This window comes from Aethalodelphis obliquidens, unplaced genomic scaffold (assembly GCF_003676395.1).
Source record: "Aethalodelphis obliquidens isolate GAN/ISIS:26980383/991018 unplaced genomic scaffold, ASM367639v1 scaffold69, whole genome shotgun sequence".
Lineage (NCBI taxonomy): Eukaryota > Metazoa > Chordata > Mammalia > Artiodactyla > Delphinidae > Aethalodelphis > Aethalodelphis obliquidens.
The window spans coordinates 5,361,798-5,379,077 of record NW_020838013.1 but is presented as its reverse complement, the minus strand read 5'-3'; the positions used below and the strand labels follow the sequence as shown (position 1 = coordinate 5,379,077).

Sequence of the window (17,280 nt, the reverse complement as noted above, 5' to 3'; positions counted from 1 at the left end):
GCCCACCACCCCTTCCCCCAACCTTGCGGAAGGGCAGAGGGGCTGGAAGTCAAGTTAATCACTAATGATCAATGACTTAATCGATCATGCCCACTTAACGAGGTCCCCATGAAAACCCAAACTGCCGGACTTCAGAGCTTCCGGGGTGGCGACAGGGGGTGGCACATCACAAACTCCATGGGGATAGAAGCTCCTGTGCTTGGGGCCCTTCTGGGCCTTGTCCTATTTACTTCTTCATCTGGCTGTCCATTTGTATCCTTTAAAATATCCTTTGTAATAAATTGGTAATAGTAGATAAAGTGCTTCTCTGAATTCTATGAGCGGTTCTAGCAAATAATCAAACCCAAAGAGGTCACGGGAACTCCCTATTTATAGCCAGTTGGTCAGAAATACTGGTTGGGATGGGGCAGCTATCTTGTGGGACTGAGCCCTTAACCTGTGTGGTCTGACTCTAAGCCCACGTAGTCTGTGCCTGAACGGAGCTGCACAGGACACTCAGCTGGTGTGGAGAAACGGTCTGTGTGGGAAACTCACACATTTGGTGTCAGAAGTGAAATTCTGAAAGTAGAGAGGAGTTTTTTTCTTCTTGACTCTCTAGGTCCTGCAGGCACAGGAGTGCGTTCAGAGGTGGGAGTGGCGGGACTGCAGGGGCGCTACTCCCTGTCTGTGCTGCTCCTCTCATGTTGCAGTTTGGGTCCAACCTGCCGGTCTCTGTTTAAATGTCGACACCTGAGATGTGTCCCTTCAGATGGAATCAGGTCTGTTTGTTTGCTCGCTCTCATCGCACACCATGCTTTCCTTCACAGTACTCAATGCTGAGTCCCCAAATCTTTGCTGGGACAAGCTGGGTGTGGGGACCACTGTTCTTTATCAGGGATGTTTTCTGTCACAATCTGGAAGCTCCAGGCTGTAAGCCAGGAATGCTAGACTAGGGAATCTGCTAGCTATTTGGGGATTCTCCTCGAGACAAATGACCGAGAAGTACCTGTGTACGACAGAAGTGTACCGATTGTACAGACACACCACCTTACTGTGACTCTGGGCAAGTTATTTAACTCCCCTTAGCCTGGGTTTCCTCATTTGTTCAATTTGGATACGACCATCTGCTTAGTCCTGAGGGTTAAATGAGGGCCTGCTTCCTGCACTGCACTCTGTGTGTGTGCGGCTGGGCTCCACTGGCACTGAGAAGGGATGATACCTCAATGTCTGAAAACCTCACCTGCAACCTTAGAAGGGTCAATCTGACAGGCATTTTTGCCTGCCCACCATATGCAAAGTTCTAGACTCATTCCATCCAAGTCAAAGTTCCACTTCATAACTAAATTAGGCTACACAAAAATGACTTTCCTGTTGTTGTTATCATTCTGGGATATTCTTTCCCAGATTAGCTCCCCAGAATTAGTCTAACATTAAAAACTCAACAGTCCCGAAAACCACTGAAAGAAGCCACAGAGATTGCTGGGGATGGAGGAGGCTCTCCAAGTCAGGGGGGTGAGGCAGCTCAGAGCCCTAGGAGAGGAGCACCCCCGCCATTCCCCGGCCCCACCTCGACCCCTGTGGACCTGTCAGTGCAAAGGAAGCCCTTCCCAAGGAGCAGAGTCAGGAGGGCTGAGACCTGTAAGGCCACACCCCATCAAGTAAGGGTGAATGGGACCTTCATCCAGGATGCTCCCCCTCCATCTCTCCCTGTCCCCACACCCAGCTCCAGCGTCACCGTGACAGTGGTAGTGAATCATACCAAGTGTGTGGTCTCTCTCCAAGTCACTTATCACCCACCCAGTGACCTCAAAGAACCACAGACTCTGAAATATTATTCAGCCTTAAAAAAGAAGAAAATCCTGCCATACGCTCCAACATGGATGACCCTGGAGGGCATCATGATAAGGGAAATACACCAGTCACAGAAGGACAAATACTCTGTGATTCCACTTAGATGAGGTCCCTAGGTCTGTGATTCCACCTAGATGAGGTCCTCTCTGTCACAGAGACAGAAGGTAGAATGGTGGCTGCCAGGGGCTGGGGCAGGGGGAATGGGGAGTGGTTATTTAATGGGTACAGCTTCAGCCTTGCAAGACAAAAAAAGTTCTAGAGGATATACTGCACAATAATGTGAATATACTCAACACTACTGAACCGTACACGTGAACACACACACATTCTAGAGCTAAAAGATCAGGGTCTCCAGCCTGTCTCTTTCTCGCTGCTGCCTGGCCCCTGTCCTGATCAGCCCTCGCCATTTCTCACATGTAATGGCGAGTCTCTTGCTGGTTTTCCTGTCTCCAGTGTGCCCTTTCTAATCCAGCTCTCACGCTGCTGCCCACAGTGATCATCTCCAAACAGATCAAATACTGTAATTCTTAGTAAAACCCTCAGGAGGAGGATTACTGCCTTCAGGATAAAATTCTCCTCTGGCCTCTGGCCTCACTTCCACCACCTCACCCTTTTCTTGAGCTATATTAAACAGCTCTGCGCCTTCATATGAGTTGCCTTCTGTGCAAACTGACTGATCCCTACTTGTCCTTATTATGCATCCCATTCTCTGGGAGGTCTCTGAAGGTGCCTGGGGTGAGCCGGGCCCCCCGAGCTCCCCCGGCCCGCCATCCTCATCACACTGGATGGTAAACCTCTCCATTTCGTCAGTAGGTTCTAAGCTCCTGGCACACAGGAGGAACCTGATAAAGGCGTGCTGATTTGAACGGTATCACGTCCTCGTGAAGAAGGTGAGCTGAAAAAGGAGTGAGAGGACAGAGGATCTGTACTTCCTCTCTGGCTCTCCGTTTTTGGGTCTGTAACACGTGGGATTTGCTGGATTACTGCTAAACTCTGAGGTTACGAGGAGGTTGAACCTGACCTCCAGAGCTGGGTTTCAGCCTCTGGAACTGAGTCATAAAAGGCCTTCCTGGGTAACAGGAAGCCCTTTCAGCCTTGAGGAAAGCCCTAGTAGCAACCCGCATGGCTCTTGCACAAAAAAATTTGTCTGGACTCTTAGAAGTTAACAGTATTTTTATAATGCCAGCTAACACAAGTCTTCTTAGCAAGCAGCAAAACATAAATAAGCACTTAGCTGGACAAGTTTTAGGATTACAGGGTTCATAAACAAACCATGGAGAACCCATTTAAAACTGTTCGAGCTTTAAGGTGTTTCCTCTGGTTTAAGTGCACTCCTGATTCTACAGATCAGTCTTTCCTCATCTTTCCAGAATCTACGGCCTTTCCCCTTTTGCTCTGGTACCCAGTCTCTGTAGCCAGAGGATGGACCTACCAGTGTGCTCTATCCTCTAGCCAGACTCACACAGAAGGTTTCCAAACCGTAAAGAGATGCTCTCCCATCAAAGGTGTAACTTGCTCCTTCCCTTAGGCCCGGTCCTTGAGACTTAAACCTTCAAGGGGACTCAAATGACAACATGTGCTTCAACTTAACTATTCCTTCAGAAGACATCTCAGATACTGTAGGCTATCTCCAACACACAGCGGCTGATACGGAAGAAGGCAACTTACGTTCATTCAGGTCTACCTCCATTTTATCCTCTGTGTTGGCGCTACTGGATTCAAACAAGTCTTGTTTTGCTCCATCTTCTTCTTCAGAGTCTGTACTTTCCTCACTGTCTGTACTCCCCGAGCTAAGGAAAAAAGGACCAAAATATTTAATGTTGCCTGTCGGCCACCAACTAAATCCAAAGAATTCAGAAGTCCTCCAACAACAAAAAGATCGTACTGCACTTCACCTGGATCCAATCTGCCCGTCATTCTGTTAAGACTGATCCTACTCTGGGTCTCCTGCTGTTCTCCCACTTGGGCTTTGCTTGAAGACACAGATCATAATCTAAACAACTGCATTGTTTGGAGGGTGCATGGAGGTGTCCCCTGGTGGCGTGAATCTGCATTTCCCTAATTACCAAGGATGCTGAGCTTCTTCTCAAGTGCTCATCTTCTTTTCTCAAGTGTTCTTTTCACATCTTTAGCCTATTTTAAAAATTGGGTTGTCTTTTTTATTACTATAGAGTTACGAGAGTTCTTTATATGCTCTACACAGAAGTCTTTTATCAGATATATGATTTGCAAATGTTTTCTCTTGGTGTATGCTTTGTCTTTTCATTCTCTTAAGTGTCTTTTGAAGAACAGAAGTGGTTAATTTTGATAAAGTTTAACTTATCAAAATTTTCTTTCATGTACAGCACTTTTGGTGTTGTATCTTAGAAATCTTTGCCTAACCCAAGGTCACAAAGATTTTCCAGTATTAAGTTTTCTGGTTTTATGTCTTACATTTAGGCCTAAGATCCATTTTGGGTTAATGTGTATATACAGTAAGAGGTATGGACTAAGTTCATTTTTTTACATATAGAAGTCCAACTGTTCCAGCACTATGTCTTCCAAAGACTATCCTTTTTCCACTGATCTGCTTTTGCACCTCCACCATGAATCAGATGTCTACATATGTGTGCAGGTCTACTTACGGGTTCTCTGTTCTGTCCCCCTGATCTATTCCCTGTCTTAATTACTGTACCTTGAAGTCAGGTAGTGTTAATACTCTAATGCTGTTCTTAATGAAAGCTGTTTTGGTTATTCTAGGTCCTTTGCATTTTCATATGAATTTAAAAATCAACTTGTCAACAGCTACCAAAAAAACCTGTTATGATTTTGTTTGGGACTACACTGAATCTAGATCAATCTGGGGAGAACTGGCATCTTAACAATATTAAGTCTTCCAATTCTTAAACATTTATCAAGTCTTGATTTCTCTCAGCTGTTCTATAATTTTCAGTGTATGGCCCTTGCATGTCTTTTGTCAGATTTACCCCTATATATTTAATATTTTGATGCTACTGTGAATAGTACTGTTTAGTAATTTTAATTCTAATTGTTGGCTGCAGTACGTAAAAATACAATTATATTGATCCAAGATTGTGCAATCTTGCTAAACCCACTTTATTGTTCTAGTAGTCTTTTCGTCGATTACAACACATTTTCTACATAGATAAGTAACATTGTCTATGAACAAAGGTAATTTTACCTTTTCCTTTCCAATCTAGAAACCATTTATTTCTTTTTCTTGACTTACTGCACTGGCTAGAACCTCCAGCACAATACTGAAAAGCAGTGGTAAGAACAGATATCCTTGTTTTGTTCCTGACCTTGGGGGGAAATCATTCAGTCTTTTACCATTAAGTATGATGCTCACTGTAGGTTGACTGGAGAAGCTTTAAACAAGTTGAAGAAATTCTCTTCTATCTCCAGTTTGCTGAGCATTCCTATCAGGAATAGATGTTGGATTCAGCCACATGCCTTCTGAATGATTTTCAAATGTTAAACCAACTCTGCATTGCTGGAATAAACCTTGCATGGTCATGACGCATCGTTGCATTTATTTGCTATAATTTTTAAAGGAGTTTCTGTACCTATGCTCATGAGAATAACAGGTCACTTTTCTTTTCATATCATGTAATGCAATGCCAGCTTTTGGTATCAAGTTACAATGATGTGGCTTCACAGCATGAGATGGGTACTATTCCCTCCTTTTGAATTTTCTGGAAGCTTTTGTACAAACTGGTGTTATTTCTTCCTGAAATGTTTGGTAGAATTCACCAAAGAGAAACCATCTGGACCTTGAGTTTTTCTGTGTGTACGTGGGAAGTTTTATACTAAAAATTCAACTTCTTTGATACAGGACAACTCGGGTCATCGTTTTTTGCTTGAGATTTGGTAGTTTGTGTCTTTCAAAGATCACCTATGTTGTCAGATTTATTGGCATAGAGTTGCTCCTAATATTCCTTATTACCCTTTTAGTATCTGTAGAATCTGTAGTGATGTCATCTCTCTTGTTCCTGATATTAATAATGTGTATCTTCTCTTTTTTCCTTGAACCATTCTGTCTAGAGGTATATCAGTTTTATTAATCTTCTCAAAGAACAACGTTTAGTCATGACTCATTGATTACAATGATTTTCCCTACTGTTTTTCTGTTTTGTATCTCTAGTCATTTCTTAAGGTGGAAGTTGAGGTCACTGATTTGAGATGTTTCTTCTTTTTTAATGTAAGCAGTTAGTGCTAAAAATGATCCTTTAAGTACTGTTGCAGTTGCAAGGTCCAAATCCTGATATACTGTATTTTCACTTTCTTTCAATTCAAAGTACTGTGCAACTTCCCCTGTGATTTTTTAAATGTTTCTTTTTGGTTAAGATTGATTGATTGATTATTTATTCATTTATTTAATTTATTTATTTTTGGCTGCATTGGGTCTTAGTTGCAGCACATGGGATATTCGTTGAGGTATGCAGGCTCTTTGCTGCGGCATGTGGGCTTCTCTCTAGTTGTGGTATGCAGGCTCCAGGGCACGTGGGCTCTGTTGTTGTGGTGTGTGGGGTTCTAGAGCACATGGGCTCTGTAGTTTGCGGGAGGCAGGCTCTCTAGCTGAGGTGCACGAGTTCAGTAGGTGTGGCCCACAGGCTTAGTTGCCCCGTGGCATGTGGGATCTTAGTTTCCTGACCAGGGATCGAACCCGCGTCCCCTGCATTGTAAAGCAGATTCTTTACCACTGGACCACCAGGGAAGTCCCTCCCCTGTGATTTTTTTCTTTAACTCATGTGTTATTTGTTTCCACATATTTGGAGATTTTCTAGAGATCTGTTACTGATTTCTAATTTAATTCTATTGGGGTCAGACAGTGTATTTTGTATGACTTGAAACATTTTTACTGAGACTTGCTTTATGGCCCAAATATGATCTCTCTTGGTAAATATTTCATGTATACTTGAATATATTTACTGGGAGAGGCGTACTGAAATATCTGAATATAATTGTAGAATCTGCCTATTTCTCTTCACAGTTCTATCAGTTTTCGCTCTATTTTGAAGCCCTGTTATTAGATATGTAGACATTTACAACTGGCATTATGTCCTTCTAATAACCCCTTTATGACCTTTCCTTTATCCTTTTCCTTTGAAATCTACTTTAATATTAATATAGATCCCTCTACCTTTAATTTTAACGTGTTTAAAGTTTTTTTTTAATTTAAGTTTTTAAATAATTTATTTCCCATCTGCAGCATAAATCAGGCTTTTTTTTTTTTTTGGCGGTACGCGGGCCTCTCACTGTTGTGGCCTCTCCCGCTGCGGAGCACAGGCTCCGGACGCGCAGGCTCAGCGGCCACGGCTCACGGGCCCAGCCGTTCCGCGGCACGTGGGATCTTCCCGGACCGGGGCAGGAACCCGTGTCCCCTGCATCGGCAGGCGGACTCTCAACCACTGCGCCACCAGGGAAGCCCAGGCCTTATTTTTTTATCCAGTCTGACAAGCTCTGCATTGTAACTGGGGTTTCTGGATAGAGTGAATTTTAAAAATGAGGGGGAGAGGGGAGAGACTGGGTTGATCCCAGCGGGTATCAAATGACATGACTCTGTCTCCCCAAGTTAAATTAACTTTTAGAAACAACTTTTCCCTTCCCCGGGGAAACTTTCAGTCTTTTGTAAGAAACAACACATAACTCAGCTGCTGCTCTTATTACTGGTAAGGGACCGTTTACTCAAAGCACGATATGACTACATTCCTCAGCATCACCTGCCAATAAGAACTGGCTGTGTCACAACATTTCATGAACTATGTCTAAACACTTCGAGTGTTTTCAAGTAGATTACCTTGACTTGTTCACACCGCACACAAGTGCAGTGGCACCAACTCACATCAATTTACAAGGGCATTTCTGATCGTGACAAAAGCACTGATCTCTAGGTCAAACATATATGTTTGGAGAGGTTACAATGTACGTCTCCTAATAATCATTTGCCTTATGCACTGGACACTATTACTACTATAACGAGCTCTCTTTCACCTTGATCGTCTTTGGGATTCTGGTGTAAATGCAATGTGTTTTTCCTCCCAGATATCTTCCTCATCAGAGCCACCATCATCAAACTGCTGTATTCTTTCCTTACAACATGCTTCAAACAAGGCAATATTTCCCTACATAAAAATGAGAGAGAGAAAATCAATTTTAAAATCAAGTTATTTTCCGCAAAAGTTACCAATGTAAATCATCTTCTTCTATATCCTTAAAAAAAAAACTGTGTCTATCACATACACCAAGATAAAATGTAAGCATCTAATGTCAGCTTCTGTGTAAGTAGCAACGGAAAGTTCCCCCCAAAAGACTGGCTTCAAAACTAGCATACAAGAAACTGAGACTGTCTACATATACTCACTTTCATCTGGTGAAAGCACCATTTTAATTCTAAGAGCCTCCCTGGCCCACCTACCTAAGATGCAGCCCAGACCTACCCTAACACAAAGAGCTCTTCTTTTACCGGGCCAGCTAAGCAGTGACGAGTGTCATGGTCCAATTGGTTAGTTTCTAACTTATCACAACAGCAGATAAACCACTGGTCTCTCATGTTAAGTGACATAAAAATCAACATTGTGCCCATTAAAATGACACTAATCCTGTGTCAATCTGCTGATGTGGTTGACTTGGCGTTTCAGAACCGCCTGGCGATGAGAGGCTGGCCCTGATCTAGCCCAAGTTTCGCTCCTGGTGACATTCAGCAGATGTAAGAGGCAGAAGGCTGGAGTCAAACAGCAGTCTTTGAAGCTCAATATCTACACTGGTTTTATTAGCCCTGTCACATCTTAAACCAGGGTTGCAAATTCACATGCCCACAGGGGCCAGGCAGGTCATGTGAGTGGCTGAAGTCACAGCAATCTGAGACAAAGTTTCCTAGGGCGTAGGGGTCCCAGTGCACACAGCTCTTGCAGGCAGGCTCTGAGAGAACCCCATTCCCACTTGTCCATCTCACGTATGGCTTGTTACTCGCGACAGGCCTTAATACTTACACTTTCATTTGTGTTGAGAGTGAAGTTGATGTCTGATACCCGATCAAAAGAAACACTGTAAACAAAATATAAGTGCAAGAATAGTTAATTATCTATAGAGAATTTGTGAAATTCTCCAAATGTAAAATATTTACACTATCATTAAAATCTCTGTTAATTAACAACAAACAAACTCTGCTTGCATTAAATGATACCTCCTCCCTTGGTATAAGGAATTTACACAGGATGGGAAGGCTGGAATGGAAGCCTCTTGCGACATAATAAACGCACCCTCGAAGCCTTCCTATAGAAGATTTTTAACGTCCACGGTAGAAACCATGGTTCCATGGGCCATACTTCATAACCCCAAAAAGGTTATTTGCAAAGAAGAAATAGGTCAAAGCACGAAAAAGGTCACAGAAGCTGTCAGACCCTGAACTTTCTCCAGGTAGAGTCAAATTCATACATAAAACACAGATACCCCTGAAATCTTATGCTATAATATGGCATAGTTAGGCAGAAAGTAGGGAGTAAAAGAATTCAGAGCCTATTAAACAATTTTTGAGTAGGTGGGACTATTTTATAATCCTTAAAAGATCTGTTCTCATCAAACATTATTCCAAATACCCAATACAAATTCTAAAGAGACTATGGATTCCTAACTAGTAACTTTTTTTTTTTTTTTTTTTTTTTTTTTGGCGGTACATGGGCCTCTCTCACTGTCGTGGTCCCTCCCGCCACGGAGCACAGGCCCTGGACGCGCAGGCCCAGCAGCCACGGCCCACGGGCTCAGCCGCCCCGCAGCATGCGGGATCCTCCTGGACCAGGGCATGAACCCATGTCCCCTGCACCGGGAGGTGGACTCTCAACCGCTGCGCCACCAGGGAAGTCCCTAACTAGTAACTCTTAATAAATGAGTCCAGACAGACAAATGCTGAGATGCCACATGGGGGAACTTGCGGGTTCTGGTGTGAGTGCTCCTGGGGTACAGACACAAACACCGAGTCCTTGCTCTTTCTGGATTTAAATGAGCCGATTCTTAGGGCAGCTGACAGCCTTCAACTACTGCTCTACTTACAGTGGAGCCTCCAGGCCCCTGTGCCAACACAGCATGTTGTTTGGCACAATTAGAGTGTGATGGAAAGTCTTTTAGCTTCTCACCTGCCATAAACTGCAACTTATGACAAACAACAGCCTCCACTGGCTGTAGTTCAACCAACTACTGAGCATCTACTGCTAGTGGGGAACCCTGAGAGATGCTGGGTGTTGGTGACCATCATCAGGGAGCCCCTGTGAGAGAGAAGTTGGCTGGTGAGCTGTAACACCCCTCTTGTAAATACTTCATTTATAAATACCTCTCATTTCCCAAGGTCAGATGCTAGAACATTTGTTTTCATTTCTGTGGATGGCCCACACATCTTCTATCCATTAATTCTGCACATTACCAGTAATCCCCATTTCTATGCTCCTCTTTCCCTGACTGCAGAATGAATGAACTTACGGCCTGGCTCTCGGGCGGAAAAGCCCCAACTCTGCCTTCTGGTGAGTCAGCTAGAGAAAATACACATGGGATAGAGCTGCTCAGCCATAATATGATACCCCATTCACTGTGTGCTGTAAGAGAACCACACCTGCTCAAGCCAGGTAACCAGGTAACTGACATAGGGATTAACTACTTTAGATGATGTGATCTAGCACTAAAACCTCAAAGAGGAGCACAATGACTTGAGTTCCTACACCTAATACAAATAAACCTCTGTGAAAGATGTCAAGCCCAAGGGCAAGCCTGCTCTGTGGGAGTGACATTGTATTCCTACATGTTGTCTGGGTGCTTCAGGCTGATAGGTTGGAACTAAAGGAACACTTGGAGGGCAGGTTCCTCCCAACTCACGAATGCAAAAGGGTTCCAAGAATCCAGGAGAACCAGAATGTCTCACAAAGAGCAGGAGTGTAGGAGACAGTTATGCAAACAGAAGACATACTCACTTGCCAATGTCATCTTGATCTGCAAACTTCTCATCGTTGAAGCCAAACTGGTCAATAAAATTGGACGTCATTTGTTGCATCTGATAATCAGAAAAGGCCTGGCAACCCCAGGACCAGTGACAGTGATATAATGATTCTAATGACATTCTACATACTATTTGCTCATTTGTTTTCCAGAAATCATCTTATTTATATAGCCATAGGGCCTAAAAAGTTGGTGTGTTTTTCTAAAAAAAAAAAAATCAAATAATTTCAGACACGATTTACCCCAAAAAGGAAATGTTTGGAATTTGGTCCATAAATTATTCTAATGCACATGTCATGTAAGAAATGTTTAAGTGACCACTGACCTCTATTCCAAATTATCTTTAGAGAGAGGTTTGGGTCTAGTTCAAAAGCGTGATCAAGTGACATGTGACAGTCTGAAATTATAAGGTGTATCAGTCACCTCTGAACACAACCAACCTTATCTTAAGATCCAACCAATGGTAACCACCCACCCTCCCTCTTTGCATCTCCCCACCCACAGTCCACTACAGCAACATGGCACCAGAGGAAAAATGACTAATAATCACAATCACAATCCTACAACACAATGTTCAGGGACACTTCATTTTCTTAAAAAAAAGATTTAAGGCTCAGAGGCTAGGAAGAGTAGAAAAGTAACTACTATCCTACCTACCTTAGAGAGAGGACAGAAAGTTATAACACTGATCCAAAATCACTCTGAAAAGCCTACAACACTGAAAGACCCATGCAGGAGTCGGCTCTTGTTTACTACACCGTTTCTAGAGAGCACCAGGCTCACTTGGGTTCTCTTAGGCAAGAAAGGGGGAATGTTAAAGCGGACTCCACAAAAATGTTGCTATTCTAATTTCAAACAACAAGCAGGCCCGGGGGAACAAGCAAGGTCAGCAAACGTGTTCCATGTTCTCAATCAGGAGTAAAGAACAGATGAAGATATGCAAGTGCCACTCCTCACTCTGCCCCGAGCAATAAATATAGAGACAAATAACGTGCGTGCTGCCCACGGACAGAGCTGTGTACGGACCTCGCGGAGGCACAAGCAGCAGCTGGCAGCTGAACTAAAAGCGTCGCTCCTGAGGCCACTACTGGGAAGGCCAAGTTCTCCTCGGTTCTCCATTTGAGCAGAGCCCACGGACTCTACCCTGCAGACAAACACTGCAGAAATGCCTCTGCCGTTAATTCCTGATTATTCATTCTGGTGGCAGGGAATTATGGCATGGATAATCCAAATAGTGGATAATTTAAAAATAAACCTTATATTTGGCTTTGGAAGGCATCTTTTCCTTAGGTCTAAAAAATGCTGCATCTAGTTTACCGAGAACCTAAAACCTCACTTTTCTCTACCTCGATACCCACCACCCCTCTGTTCACTCTCACACTTTCCCGCTGCTCCCTTCCTTGCCCAAAGAGACAATACTACATGAGCACATGAGCACTTGGAGCCAGCCCCCCAGGGGTGCATTTGGTAAGGCACACCAAAGCTGTGGGAGTTTGGGTGAAAGCAGAACGGTAGGGACAAGTTCTGGGAGGCTGGGCTGAGTTTTGGACATACGAATATAAAATATGTAAGTAGAAAGAAACCAACTTGTCTGAATTGCTTTTTCTTTTATAAGGTATGACGCATGGTTGGTAGCTTCAAAGGTGTGGCAAAGAATCACGAAGTCCTTCTTCCGAGCAAGGAGTATAAGCCAGGCTCTGAGTTTATTGACAGATTAGAAATTTGGTTGCACAAGGGGAAAAGGTCCTTTTCAACTGTTTTGATTCTTTTTTTTTCTTCTTTTTCTTTAAATGTTTTATACTTCTAGAGATCATACTGTAAATCTTTTGGGTGTAAAAGGGAAGAAATATTCCCAAAAGTGTTCCTTTAAATGCTTCATAATACTTTAAATGCTTCATAACAGAATGCAAATACTAAGTGTATTATAAATACATGTGTGAATGCATACATGTACAAACATATAGATACATACACAGATACACATAAACATGCACACACATATTTGCATTGTCTCTCTTCATCTATGGAGGGAGATATATAGCTGCTGACAGACACAGCCTCCACGTAGTAACGCAGAGGAAAAGAAAACCAACAAACCGTAGTCCTCATTAGCTCTGAGTCTACTGTAGCTTCTAAGAAGATAAAGCCAGCAAAGAACTTAGGTCTCAAGTCTGATTTTGACTAATAAAGCCATCGAGGCTTACCAAACCCACATAAGTGAGGACTGCTACTGTATTCTATTTGAAGCTTTAGAAAAGTGTTTTGGACTCTGAGAAATCCAAATCTGGAAAGCACCATACAGTTGTGCGATTATTAAAAACTTTTAGTTATGCAAAAAAGGGAAAAAAAAAAAAACCCCACACGTCTCAGAACTGTCATCCTGGCCAAAGCCAGGGACTGTTCAAGTCACTGAGAAGGGAGCCCACCACTTTCTTAAGTAAATCTCTTGGGTGGACCCACCCGGGCAACAGAAAGTCCCCGTCCACAGACCTGATGGCCTATGAACAAGCCTGTTGAGGACGGGGGCAGCGGGAGTGGTGTCCATCCTTGGCAGCCAGCCCTAGTTCTTCAGACACCACACGAGGAAGACCTCCTCACCCTTTACCCTGTGAGGCAGCCTTAGGAGGAGGAAGAGTCAAGCTCCGGAGGTGAGGAAAGCAGAAGGGGCACCAAAGCTGTGAGCACGCCCCGAGCCAAGTATGGCCCCCCCAAGTCTGTTAAGTGAGCTGCCCTAAGCTCTCTGTGCTCGAGCATTAGCAACAGATCTAGCTTTAAATGTGAATGAGAACCTCAAATTGATATATATAAACTGATTTGATTATAAAGGAGACCAGCATGAAATTCTTACATTAACCTAGATTTGTATTCTTAAATTCAGAAAAAAATGCTTTGGAGTATGTTTATTTTCAAAATGATCCATGACTGGTGTATAGTTTAAACATGCAAAGAAAAGTTTACTGGAAGGCTGTCAATCAGAAAAGAGTCACTATTCTCCCTCCTTTTAGAGGGTTCCATGAAGTGGCTAACCCACAGCGCAGCAGCCGGGTGTCGGGCAGTTTGGTGACTGGGCGTGCTTTACATGCACGTCAGCAGGCAAAGCAAAAAAACGTTAGAAAATTCTCCCCAGAAGAGCTATGACCCTGTAACCAGATTTCAAGAGATGTAAGGGAATCCACTTTCCTGGTACCAAAATGTCACCAGTACCCGATTAAATCAGCTGCCCGGAAGTTCCGAGTTTATTAGCTTATTTACAAATAGATGTTTAAGGGCATTCTTTTTCTTAAAGCTATTCGCCAGATCAAAATCATCTTGAAAATGTACACTGTACACCATCAATTTTCTTTGTAGGGGTGGAGCAATGTGTAGCACTGGGGTTCAGACCAGGACGAGGGGACTAATTCAATACTGCCCAGGTGCTCCAGGGTCGGGCAAGGATTGCTCAAAGGCATGAGGGCTCACAGTGAGCCAGCGGGGCCTACGGGGTGGCCACTGCTGCCGGACAGCAAGCCAAGGTGAGAGGTGGCAATGAGGCCCTGCTGCTTGACAGCTCCCCGCCTCTCTCCTCGGGAGGCTGGCTTCCAAAGGGCAGTGTCAAGAATCAAGAGAAGCCTGCCAGCCACCAAAATGCTACCTCAGGCCTAGCCTGAATACATGAATGTTAAATTGCCTTAGTACCAAACCAAGAAACTGCTTAGCTCAACCTACACCAGAGTGTGTCAGTCTACTTGGACACCGAAAGGCAAGGCCAGCATAAGTATCAGAAGCTTCATCCTGGTCTTGGTAAAAGGGGCTTAAAGATGGAGAAAAAAGAAGCTAAGCAACATTCAGTGCCAGGTGGGAAGGTGACTACGTCAATTCCATTGCCACACCAAATCAACTGACAGGCCAAGACCTGGTCCTGACTAAGGGTAACTTCTTCATACGAAGAGCTGGTAACTTTCAAAGGGGCTTCTCTATTTAGCTCCCAAACCTGATACCCAGTGGAGATAGTGAAATCATTCCTCACCTCCCCAAGAACCACCAATGGATGATAAATCAGCACATTTATTTCTCTATCCTGCTCTCTCCCCAACAAAGATTACCAGCAGCTGATAAAAGCGCTGAATTTGGGAACAGGAGGACAGGGTGGCCATGAATTACTTCAATTACAACTTAACTTAGATGTCACTACACAATTTGAAGATACTGGAAACATGTAAGCCATCTGGGGTTCAGGGATATTGTGAAAGTTACTTTCACTGACGTTGAACAAGTCTTCGTATTCTTATCCACAGACCTGCAGGAACTGTCTACTGTGCAGGTCTGCATAATGAGCATGTCTGAGGCGCTTACTGAACTGTTCAGTTCATTCAAATCTCCTGAAAATTTACCGGACTCATCATTATTATCAGATCTGAAGAAACATTCCCTGGAATTACAATCAACATAAACCTTCCTCTCATGTACCCAACGCTTCCTCTTTTAAATGTCTTTGCCTAGCTAACAGGTTAACCCCAAATCACAACCTAATGCATGTCTCACTCCAACGCTGATTCACAAATGGCAACTAAACTAAGCATTTAAAATAAAACAAAAAGCAAAACTTTAGGCATGACTCACTTGCTGCAAAGAAGAATCCTGTGAGAAACCCGTTTCTTTAAAGTCAATTTCATCATCACTGGATGAATGAATATGGCAGGTTGTAACCTATATGCATAGAAATGTAAAAAACTATTTAACAGAGAAAAGTTTTGGACATTTGTATCAGCATTTTTACGGAAAAATCACATTTAGTTTTTCTCTCAATGTGTTAACAACAGCAGGAACAAAAATAAGTAACAGCTAAGTTGTAATAAATCCACCCAGTAATTCAAGGGTACACTTCACTCAGCCAGACGGTTTGGCTACCTGTCCTTCTGCTGCCCACCTGTGGTTACTTCACTCATGATTAACAGCACCAGAAAGCATGTGAGAGCTGTGGTACTCCATTTAAGTGATTTTGGTAAAAGGGAAGGAAGAAGTTAATGGCTCAGATAAAATATAGAAATAATTAAATATGCCAAGCCTGAAGGGTAAAGTTGCAATTCCCAGGGATCACTAATGAGCCACTAGAAAGGTCAGGTTTAAATACAACCATTTCACTTTAAATTCTTGCATTTCTTGCCCATTCTAAGAAAAGCATTGTTCATAAATGCTAAATATGACTTAGGTCAGTAGTCCCCTGCTCATTACAAGACCCCAAGTCTTCTGCCACTTAAAACGTAGCCCCCTGCCCTCACAACTTAAAACCAACTCACATTAATAAGCAAAAGCATAAACACGAACTGCTCACCAATTCATGGTAAGTGATTTTTATTAATTCATAAATGTATTAACAATTAGAAATGAAGATATACAAATGGCTAAGCACCACACTAATGACAGTAATTGCTCTACAGCAAGTAATAAAAATGAACAGTCTGTAAAATTCTAAGAACAAGCACTATACTTCTAAGGGTAACTTACACTGTATTTTCTGAGTTATTCGTCCCGTACTTTTTGTAGAAGTGTTCTGGGCAGAGAGCACTGTCCTTGGGGGAGACACAAGCAGCCGTTACCTGCCAGCCCTTGAAGCTGTGCCTAGAAGCCTAGAGTTATAGACACCAGCCTGGTTTGCTTTGTGATGTTCCAACACTGATTCAAGAAGCCCAAAGTAGAATCCAACTGAGTTTGTATGTGGTATGGCTTATGAAATTCTGAATAAATCACTGCCTGAATAAAATTAATCTCTTTTCCCTTTGTCTGGCTATCTTTGGTGAAGATACTGAGTAAAAGTGAATAACCCAGTGTTTCCAATTAATTCCCTCTCTATCCTCCCTAAAGTATAGAGAAAGCATTAACACTAATTTTGAATCTGGTCTGATGAAATCAAAGGCAGAATTTGTGATCAATGAAGGGAACCTGCTTGAGTCAACTGTGGCTTTAGCAAGCTGGTGGGAAAGATATGGGGGTGAGGGTGTTCCACAAGAGCCCAGCCAGGATGCAGAAAGGAGGTGGTGGAATACTGCTTGGTCATGGCAGCTGGCACCTTGCAGGGCAACTGCAGTCAAGAGCAGGTCAAGCTGTCCCACTGCAGTGGATTTAGGAGCTTCGGGCAACTTGGCTGGCCAGTACAAGAATCATATTAAGCCCATGTGTGTTGTAGGGGTGCAGCACCACGGGGGGCGGGGAGGGCACAAAAACAGAAGACAATTCGAAGAGCAAGCTCGGTGAACTAGAGAGGAAAAGAAGGAGCTGACTACTCCTAGTATGTCTTGTTTAAGTTCAAAAAGGATATAATGTGTCCTCATTCATACTTTTTGCTACAAAATAAGATTTTATCAGGTCATTAATTAAAATAAGCAACTAGCTTTTGTTGAGCAACTACTATGTGCCAGACACTGTGACCCCCTTATATATTCTCCTTAACTTGTATCCTCAAAGCAATTAATTTTTTCCTCCAAAAAGAAA

General features: G+C 43.1%; 1 protein-coding gene across 28 annotated transcripts in view; it reads right to left on the bottom strand.

The window, feature by feature from the left end:
- PPP6R3 (protein phosphatase 6 regulatory subunit 3) overlaps nucleotides 1-17,280 on the bottom strand; it is a 126,881-nt gene that overhangs the window by 15,668 nt on the left and 93,933 nt on the right. For 12 of the 28 annotated variants that reach the window (XM_027090846.1, XM_027090858.1, XM_027090842.1 and 9 more), the window contains 5 exons: nucleotides 15,412-15,498; nucleotides 10,788-10,885; nucleotides 8,823-8,877; nucleotides 7,825-7,955; nucleotides 3,499-3,620 (listed from right to left, as the gene is read on the bottom strand). In XM_027090846.1, the coding sequence (XP_026946647.1) occupies nucleotides 3,499-3,620; nucleotides 7,825-7,955; nucleotides 8,823-8,877; nucleotides 10,788-10,885; nucleotides 15,412-15,498 (493 nt within the window). The remainder of the gene's footprint in view (nucleotides 1-3,498; nucleotides 3,621-7,824; nucleotides 7,956-8,822; nucleotides 8,878-10,787; nucleotides 10,886-15,411; nucleotides 15,499-17,280) is intronic. The other 16 variants (XM_027090854.1, XM_027090857.1, XM_027090856.1 and 13 more) reach the window with 5 other exon arrangements.